At 42.9% G+C, this 8,941-nt stretch overlaps 3 protein-coding genes across 4 annotated transcripts; 2 read left to right on the top strand and 1 right to left on the bottom strand.

Annotated features, from left to right (window-relative positions):
- Nucleotides 1-675: 675 nt before the first annotated feature.
- On the top strand, nt 676-6,244 carry LOC108098446. 2 transcript variants are annotated; one of them, XM_017201350.2, is made up of 6 exons: nt 676-1,321; nt 2,182-2,422; nt 2,570-2,850; nt 2,911-3,958; nt 4,072-4,414; nt 4,474-4,843. In XM_017201350.2, exons 1-6 carry the CDS (start codon nt 909-911, stop codon nt 4,533-4,535), a joined length of 2,388 nt encoding a protein of 795 aa, XP_017056839.1. In that variant the 5' UTR covers nt 676-908; the 3' UTR covers nt 4,536-4,843. The 2 variants fall into 2 exon arrangements, with proteins under 2 accessions (XP_017056839.1, XP_017056838.1); XM_017201349.2 differs by lacking the exon at nt 4,474-4,843 and adding an exon at nt 4,853-6,244 and having other exon boundaries at nt 677-1,321.
- Nucleotides 6,245-6,370: 126 nt separating this feature from the next.
- On the bottom strand, nt 6,371-7,924 carry LOC108098448 (DNA polymerase delta subunit 3). The gene has a single exon (XM_017201352.2). The coding sequence runs from the start codon at nt 7,763-7,765 to the stop codon at nt 6,461-6,463; it is 1,305 nt and encodes a 434-aa protein (XP_017056841.1). The 5' UTR covers nt 7,766-7,924; the 3' UTR covers nt 6,371-6,460.
- A 206-nt stretch (nt 7,925-8,130) lies between these two features.
- On the top strand, nt 8,131-8,880 carry LOC108098443 (protein UXT homolog). The gene is made up of 2 exons (XM_017201346.1): nt 8,131-8,264; nt 8,319-8,880. The coding sequence occupies exons 1-2, from the start codon at nt 8,218-8,220 to the stop codon at nt 8,758-8,760; spliced, it is 489 nt and encodes a 162-aa protein (XP_017056835.1). The 5' UTR covers nt 8,131-8,217; the 3' UTR covers nt 8,761-8,880.
- Nucleotides 8,881-8,941: the final 61 nt, after the last annotated feature.

Raw genomic sequence — 8,941 nt, 5'->3', positions numbered from 1 at the left:
CACGGACCGTTCAATGATGGTAACGTGCGGAAAGACGACCAACGGGATTTGTTTATTCTTTGGATCAGCTAGATAAGAAGATGAATGAAAGAAGACCACATCTGAACTTTTAGAACTTGGCGCTCTTTCAAAGAGTTGCCAGATGAACGAAAAAAGTTTGCGTTTGGTATTTTTTGGTAGACGAAGTTGTGACGAGAGATTCGCCGAAAATAAATACAGGGGTAACACTTACAAGTAGGGTGGTTTTTCTGTAAAAAAAATTTAAATTAGAAAAATAATATATATTAATATAAATTGGATTTTTAAATACACAAAAATAAATCAAATATAAAATAACATATTAAGTATAAAACAAAGAATATGCCAACCAATTTGTTCAAGTAAATTCTTTTTAATACGCACTTAAAATTGAAAATATTTTAAAAATATATTTTCCTAAAACTTGAATTAAAATTAAAATATTTTATAAAATTATTATACGTTAAACTGAATCTATTTAAATTTTTCAGGTAAATCAAACGTATTCTAAAAACAGTTTTTTTGTTGCTAAGCAAGTTTAAATTTAATTCAAAGGGGTAAAACCCCGCTAAGATAGGGTTAAGTCGTATGCAAAATAACGGGAACTCGGGTAGTGCAACCCTTCGCGATAAGTCCGTTACAAGTGTCACATCACTAGCACGGATGTCGATGTTTAAAAAAATCAATATGAAGGCCACAACGTGCGGGAGTTCGTGAAAGTTTAGCAAGCGTTATTAGTCAATGATGTCGGGGCGTTGTGCATTCGAATTGATAGCCAATAACTCGCCAGGACTGCCGCCGCTGCAGTGACAAGATGGCCAACTGAACGGAAGGAGTGCGCGAGACCAGAAAAAAGCGAGCCAAAAGCACCAGCCACCAGTCGCCAAGTGATGGCCTCCTCCACATCCTCTGCGCGTGTGAACAACAACAACAAACCTGCCACCGCTCCAAATTCCACCTCCTCGTCCGCTCCCGTTTCCGGTTGCACCACCTCCACTGCTCCAACCGCTCCCGCTCCACCTGCTGTTACCCTTAGCGACCTGATTGGCCAGCAGCTGAAGCACCACAATCCGGACGAGCTGCTCTACAAGGATGAGCTGCAGCTGCTCCTGCTCCTAACGCCCGTGCAGCGCCAGAAATTGAGCCGCGACCTGGAGGATGGCGACATCCTGGTGCCCAGCACCTCGGCGGCACCGCTCTCGCGTCCCGAAAACGGCGAGGAGGACGAGGATCTAGTTGGGGCGGTGGGCGGACTGGGGATTTCGTCCCCAACCACGACCAAGGACCCGGTGCTGGATTTTAGGTGAACAAAACGGCTGTTACGACTATGACAATTAACCCATGTTGCGGTATTTCTAATACCACAATAATACAAATTGTTTACATGTTCACAAACATTTTACAGTTTATGTCCAGTAACTTATAAAAATATTTAAGTTTATTATTATTTACAGTTAAACTAATATTTGACTTATTTTTTAATCCTTCTAACGATCCAAAATTTTATATATTTTGCCTAAATTTTTAAATAATTAATTTTGTAAAAAAACAACTTATTGGTTTAACTAGTAAATAGTCTTGGAAATCCAAAACACCTATCTATTAAACCAAATTATTGTTGTTGTTGGTTAAGGCTTATATAAATTTGGTTATTTAGGCTCACCCCATTTAACCGAGTTTGGCGAAAACATATTCAAAAAAGCTTTGTCGCGTTGTCCACCTAGCCTAGTGGCCCAATATGGGTTAAGTTCCAGGGGCGGCCAACCGAGCTATTATGCAAATCCATAATTACCCCATGAAATTAATTTAATTTGTGGGAGTTGATTTTGTGCCTCTGCACACTGGAATAGTTTTTTGATTATACAATTAAAATCTACAAATTACAATATAACAACATTCGTACATTAGTGACTTACAAATAGTTAAAGTTAAAGTATTAACCTTATAACCCTTTTAAGTAGTCAGATCTAGATTCTAGACTGCAGTGTAATTACAAATTTTTTCGGGCAATTTGGCCAGTGTACCCGGCGGTATGTTTCGATTGCATGCATTCGTACGTTTAAGTTAAGGAGCATTGTTTGCTGTCGAACTCGGAATTTGGGTCACTTCGTTTTGACATTTGCCGTGAATAATTAACCAAGCCCCCTTTTCCAAATCGCACAGACCACACGTACTCAAATGGTTTCAACATCTGCGCCACCAGACGGGCCACTTCAAGTCGGAGGAGGAGTCGCGTCGTCTGCGGGAGGCTGGTAACGATTCGTACCGCAAGGAGCGGCATCCGCTCAAAGCCAGCGATCTCTTCACGGAGGCCATCTTCCTGGCTCCGGCACGGAATACGCTGGCAGCCGCCCTGGCCCACGCCAATCGATCCCTGGTCCTCTTCGATTGCGGCCTATATGCGGTAAGCTGTCCATGTCCCAAAAAATCCTCTCCTGCATTTAACAGATCTACCTTCTTAAATGCAGTTTAAAATTTAGTAGAAACTTCTACAGATTTCTTAACTGAATTAAATTAACAACTGATAAAAATTATCTTCGAATCTCTCCAGGAATCCTACGACGACTGCCTGTGCGCCCTGGATCTGGGCTATCCGGAGGAGTATTTGCCATTGATTAAGCTGCGCCAAGCCGCCTGTGCCTTAAAACTGCGCAACTTTGCGCTCTGCGAGGAGCATCTCCACGAGCTCCTGCACATTGAACTGAACCAGGTGTTCGAAGCGAGGACCCATGAGCTCTGGCACCAGTGCGAGGTGCTCAAGGTGGAGCGCTTCGAGATGGCCGTACAAACGGGTGACGATCTGGATACCAACGACTCGAAAGCGTTTGAAATGTGAGTGGAGCACCAGCTATCCAATATATTCTTCTTTTATAACACTGATATATGTTGTAGAGCCTGGTTGGACAACTCCTCGTCACTGCACACAACTAGGGCGGTGGCCAAAAACGCACTTATCTTCGAATCCGAGGCGATGGCCATGGTGCCGAGTGGAAATTGCCGGGTGTGCGACTATTGCGGGATCACCCAGTTCATACCTTTTCCCTGCATTTACTGCTCCAACCGTCTGGTGGTCTATTGTTCCCGTCAGTGCCGCTTCAAGCACGCTGCGATCCATGCGGTTGAGTGCTTTGGTCATCAGATCGAGCTGTTTGAGTCCTTCGGCGAGGTCTTCGGAATGCCGCGACTCCTGCAGCTGGCCTTTCGCATGATGATCACGGGCCTGCCGGAGATGTTGGGCCACTGCCGGAAGAAGCCGACGCTGAGTAAGCTTTGGTCTGCGATTAATGGCGGACTGCAGGAGCGCCAGGACATCGCCTACAGTGCTGTGTTGCGGTTGGAGCGGTTAAGGGAGGAGCGACCGACGGACACCGTGATTGCGTTGGCTCTCGCCGCTCATATACTGGCCATTTACCTAAGCAAGTGCACCACGTTCTTCGACCAGCTGGAGAAGAGCCTGCCCACGGCGTCCAGGATGTCGAGTGCCGAATGGGAACTTCTGTGCGCCGCTCTGCTAATGCGACACATTGGTCAGTTGCGCCACCGTTCGCTCACCGCCTGTCGATCCTTCGTCCTGCCCGCTGATCCACACGTCTTCTCGCCGCTCAACGAGTTCCAGCTGTGGGCCGCACCCATGCGCCTCCAGGAGGGTCATCTCCATCTGCTGGCCGGCGAGGTGGCCGTCGTCTCGTACTCCGTGTACCCGGAAACACTGAGTTTGTGCCGCCACAGTTGTTCCTCTACGATCTGCGCCAAGTTCTCCGGCCGCAAGATGACTGCCTTGGCCCTTCTGGATCTGCCGGCGGGATCCGGCATCTACAACTGTTTTGCCGGCGGAAACTTCCAGCAATTGCCGCGCGAGGAGCGCAGCAAGCAGCTCCAGGACCGCGGCATCAGGTGTCATTGTAATGCCTGCCATAACTCGCACTCGGAAGATCAGTTCGTAAGTCAGGCCACTAAAAAAAACTTTAAAAGCTACAAAATTATTATTTTCTTGTGTTAATTTAAAAAAAATGGAATATCCTAAAATCATTTTTGATTTCTTTCCCCCTGCAGCACAAATTTCATCGCTACCGTTGTGATAACCCAAAGTGCATGGAAATCTTCACACCCAACGACCTGCCGCATGCCACGAATTTGCGTTGGTGGCTCTCCGAGGAGTACACGCAGCCGGAGTGCAGTGGCGCCGAGCTGATCCTGTGTCCCCATTGCGGCGAGGCCCAGAAACTGGAGTGGTTCTGGGCCTTCACCACTTCCCTCATCGATTGTGAACTGATCGAGGAGCGCTGCAAGCTGTACGCAGCCATCGAGCGCGCCGAGAATCAACTGATGGATCTGCACGAGTGCAAGGTGGCCCTGGCCAGACTCCTTTTGGAGCAGTGTCTTATGGTGCACCGCGGTAAGTCCTTAAATATGAAGACCAGGGGCTTCATTTACTTGATTTTTGCTCATCGCCAGCTCACTGTTCTCTCTTGGTTGCGCACCTATCCCAAATTTCTACCCAAAATTTCATTTTATAAATCCTAACTATCGAAACTACTTATAGACAAAATCAATTCGATAGCTTTTCCTAGAAATATTAAATTCTGTAATTAAATTCCTGCATACAAAATTGTATCATTTATCTTTAAATTAATTTCTTTTTCTACGATTATACTTAAAAAATTTAAAAATGAATACTATCCAAGTTTTAGAATTCGACAATTAGTTTTTGAACCAAAATTAGATTGTTGTATTGTAACATTTTCTGCTCCTGTATTCTCTTGTAAACTTTCACTTCTGATCTCTATTTCTCTGTCTGATCCTCCTACCTCTAACAACTGCGACAACCAAAAAGAGGGGGCCACAGTACTGGACGACTGGGAGTTCAACAAACTGGGCTCCATCCTGCGATCCGTGCTGCCCAGCGTGTTGGCCCAATACGGCGGACAGTCGATCGAGTATGTGAAATACTTTGCCTACTTCTGGGATGTGATGGCGCTGAGCAACTACAAGTGCAACGATAGGGAGCTAATGCAAATGCTAAACGCTTTGGAGTTCATCGCCGATGAGTTCAAGGATATATTCATCAACTACTACGAGGATTATATTGCGCCCAAATTTGCTGAAGAGTCCTATGGCAGTGTCGTAGATACGCAAGTTTAGAAAAGAGTTAAAATGACAAACGAAACAATGAAACGAGAAAAGTTAAATAACTTAGATATATTTTACTCTGTAGCGAAAAGAAAAGAAACCAACACCCACAAATTCTAGGAAAATTCTATTGTTGACCCATACAAAAAACAAAACGTAAATGCATATATATACTTTGTGCTATTTATAAAAAAAAATGGTGCTGAGATATTAAATTGTACGAAACGAATGTTACATTCATTTAGGTGATTAAGTCAAGGCAAGTAGCGTGCGAGAGAAATCAAAACGATCATATTAGTAGAGAGTCATATCATGCACACATTATGTTCATATCACACCTAGGAAATTATTGATTAACTGATTGATTAAATAGCAAATGACTTTTTCATTTTGCATCGCGAGCAATATCTATGAATTAATAAAGCTACAATTGTAACCGCTTGGGATGGCCCACTGAATGTTTGTCGGAATTCGAAATCGTTAAACTGTAGTCAAATTAAAATCAAATCTGAACCTGAAATATTGAATCCTAGTAATCAGACAGTGGGTCACCCGAAATGGACAACATAATCGGTAGATAGGCCGAAGCAAATCTAAGTGTAAGCATTATTTTAGCTTCTGAGAAGCTTCTACCTAAGCGTAGCCACTGATCTCGATTGTTTGCCAGAAACACGACAAATTGTTTTATCCACCCCAAGACGAACCCTTACTCAATCACTTACATATGTATTTGCTTGCCATCGGGCAGCCTGACTGTAAGCTTTTAATGCTTAAAAATCAGATAGGAATCAAACGCAATCACTGCAGAAACAAAACAACAAGACAACAAATGAACAATTTAAATTAATGAATATTCGAATTATATGAACGAACAAGTGTTTTTCAAACCTCGCCTTAATTTTTTAAAGTGTTTTGAAATACGGTAAAGATAACGAAGAGTTTCGATCGAGAATCGAAAACGAACATAACACGCACTGATAAAGCATAGGCCAGGCAAAATTCACACCGACACGCCCACACAATCAGACACGCGATTCTATAAAAATAAATAATACAAATTACAAACAAGATACTCAAACAACTTCTAGTAGCTATAAACAAATGCAATAAATTCTTTTTAACATAGAAACTGTGTTTTTAATTACTCTAAATCCTTGCATATTTATTTTACCCCTTAGTCGAAGAGTTTGAAATACGTTTTTTGATTATTTAGATCACTCACTATTTTGACGCATAAATAAGTTTATTAAAAACAAAATAAGTTTTTACTTCTAAGAGCATAACATTCAGCAAAAATCGTTCATGCTTTTATTTACTTCTTGGCAAAGAAGCTCATGATGCCAGCCTGTTTGGTTTTAGGCGCATCCTTTCCAGTTTTCGCCGCTGAAGGTGGCGATTTCTTTTTGTTGGCAGGGGCTGCTGCTTTGGGAGAAACCTTTTTCTTGACGGGCTGGGATTTATTTGGTTTCCTTTGGGTAATGACAAAGCCTTCTTCGTCCAGATAAGTTTCGTTGGCTGGTTCCGTGTCCATTTCATCGTCTATTGCGACTACTTCCTGTTCAGCGGACTTTTTGGGAGGCTGCTCCTCATCTTCCGAGTCGCTGATGCGTCGCCGCTTGGAGGTGGCAGGTTTCTTCTGATCGCATTCGTCGTCCGATCCGATCACGTTGCGTCGCAGCTTGTCTAACTTCTCCTCCTCGTCGGATGATTCTGCGCTCTCCGCATCAAAAAGTTGAACGGAGGTGTTTGCCGCTAATGGCTTTTTGGTGGGACTTGGGGATTTCTTATTTGGTGATTCTTTTTTGAGTGAATCTTGCTTGGCTGCAGCATTTGTTTCTTTTTTCTCGGATGGTGACTTCTTGGCTCCTGGTGGTTGCTTCTTGAAGAAGTTTTCCATCGTGCTGGCAGCCGATTTGCTGGGCGTAGCCTTGACATCCTTTGGTTTGCTGGCAGCTGCTGTGAAGAAGCTATTTATGCTGCCTTTTTTAGCGGCTGCGGGCTTAGTTTTCGAGTCCTGCTCTTTGGGTGAGGTTTTCTTAGTTTCCGGAGAGGGGTTTTCCTTGCTGTCTGCTGATTTTTTGACCTCTGACTTGGATGGCTCCGTCTTGACCGAAGTTTTTGAGGGTTCTATCTTAACTGAAGACTTGGCGGTTTCCGTTTTGGACACCTGCGACTTGGAAGAGCCATTGGTAAGTGGCGCCCCATTTGTAGTGGGAGCCGTCTTGCCCGCTCCAGGCCGCTGCTCCACCTTGGACAACTTCACCTCCAAATGCTGCATGGGCTTAAATATTGCAGCCGGGGATTTGGAGCCACCTGCGATTTCCACGCTGTACAGCTTGGTCTCAGCATCTTGAACTTTGGATATCCAATCGTTCAGCTTGCTCTCCTGCACCACGGTGTAAAGTTCTTCGCCAGAAGATGTTTCCTGCGTTCTACGCTTTCCATGAACCAAGAATCTCTTTTTAAACTTTGTCGCCGGCTCTTGTTTTTTGATATATGCTTCCAGCTCTTCGGCCACCTCCTTGTAGGGCAGTTTATACTCCTCAAGAAGATCAGTGACCAGCACACATCGATCGAAATCAATCAGGCAATCGTCAAGGGCCTTTTTAAGCGACATTTTTGGATTGTTAGGAAAAAAAATTAGCGCGAAAGCAAATGTTGTGATATGCGCTGCCAACTTGTGGCGACTTAAAAGTACTAACTTTTGCCTGGAAAATATCGTTAATGTCCCCCTTCAGCAAATTAGGAATATCTACGTGTTAAAAAATTGAACACAGCGATTATCGTTTCAAAACTTTTAAATTTAGAAATTAAAAGTTTAAAAATGTGATTACAAATGTTAAAAGGCATGCCATTTTAAAGTCGGGGTGAATAGTAAACAAAAAATGTTATCTTTTAGCTAATAAATATTCACGTAATTGGTAGATTTGACTTTAAAATAGCTATTTCGCCACAACTGCTGTTTATCGACATCACCATTTCCCTGCTGATTTAAAAGAAGAAGCAAAAGTAAACAACATATTTTAAAGTTTGTTACCGGTTAGTTTACAAAAATTTGGGTAATTTAAAATGCAAATAGATTCCAGCAGCAGCTCAATGACCCAAAAGATGCAGGAGTACGCATTAAACTCTTATGTTAAACATCTTAAATGACATAATATTATTTCTAGTCAAGCTGCAAATCAGGCGCGAATAACACAGATTGAAGAGTTTATCAATGAAGTCCTAAAAGAGGATCTTCGCCAGCTCGAAAAGTGCATCAATGAGTTCAATGAGGAGATTATGGAGTATGTGCAACTGAAGAACACCCTCCAGACCTTCGACACTCATTTACCGGAGGGGTATAAAACGCAGGTGAACATCGGGAGCAACATTTTTATGCAGGCTCGTGTTCGAAATATGGATAGCATTCTGGTCAACGTGGGCAAGGATATTTACTTGGAAATGTCCATTCCAGAGGCAGAACGCTTCAGCGACACCCGTGTCAAGATCCTTACTAAGCAGTCCGATGTCCTGCGCGAGGAGAGCATCAAGAAAAGGACCCAAATCAAAATGGCTCTGATAGCAATAAGTGAAAGAGCCAAACTAATTCAACAAGATGAGGGGAAATAGGGGTATAACCAAAACTATATAATCTTTGAGATATAAAAATGTTGAACCTTTGTTTTAAAATTTAAAAAATATGTGTAATAAATAACAATTACCTTTAAACGCATAAAGGCTAACTTAAAAGACAAGAAGATTTTAGTGAGAAATGATTTGTGTGATAACCATTGTAAACAGCACAAAAACA

Source organism: Drosophila ficusphila, unplaced genomic scaffold, assembly GCF_018152265.1.
Source record: "Drosophila ficusphila isolate 14025-0441.05 unplaced genomic scaffold, ASM1815226v1 contig_436, whole genome shotgun sequence".
Taxonomy (NCBI): Eukaryota; Metazoa; Arthropoda; class Insecta; order Diptera; family Drosophilidae; genus Drosophila; species Drosophila ficusphila.
Note: the sequence above shows the minus strand (reverse complement) of the source record. Positions and strands in the feature narration are given on the sequence as shown.

Excerpts from the sequence above, each read along its gene's own strand:
- LOC108098446 (XM_017201349.2), top strand. The coding sequence starts at position 909 with ATGGCCTCCTCCACATCCTCTGCGCGTGTGAACAACAACAACAAACCT. Across the intron at positions 1,322-2,181 it reads GACCCGGTGCTGGATTTTAG|ACCACACGTACTCAAATGGT; the intron begins GTGAACAAAACG and ends CAAATCGCACAG. Across the intron at positions 2,423-2,569 it reads TCGATTGCGGCCTATATGCG|GAATCCTACGACGACTGCCT; the intron begins GTAAGCTGTCCA and ends GAATCTCTCCAG.
- LOC108098448 (XM_017201352.2), bottom strand. The coding sequence starts at position 7,765 with ATGTCGCTTAAAAAGGCCCTTGACGATTGCCTGATTGATTTCGATCGA.
- LOC108098443 (XM_017201346.1), top strand. The coding sequence starts at position 8,218 with ATGCAAATAGATTCCAGCAGCAGCTCAATGACCCAAAAGATGCAGGA. Across the intron at positions 8,265-8,318 it reads ATGACCCAAAAGATGCAGGA|TCAAGCTGCAAATCAGGCGC; the intron begins GTACGCATTAAA and ends TATTATTTCTAG.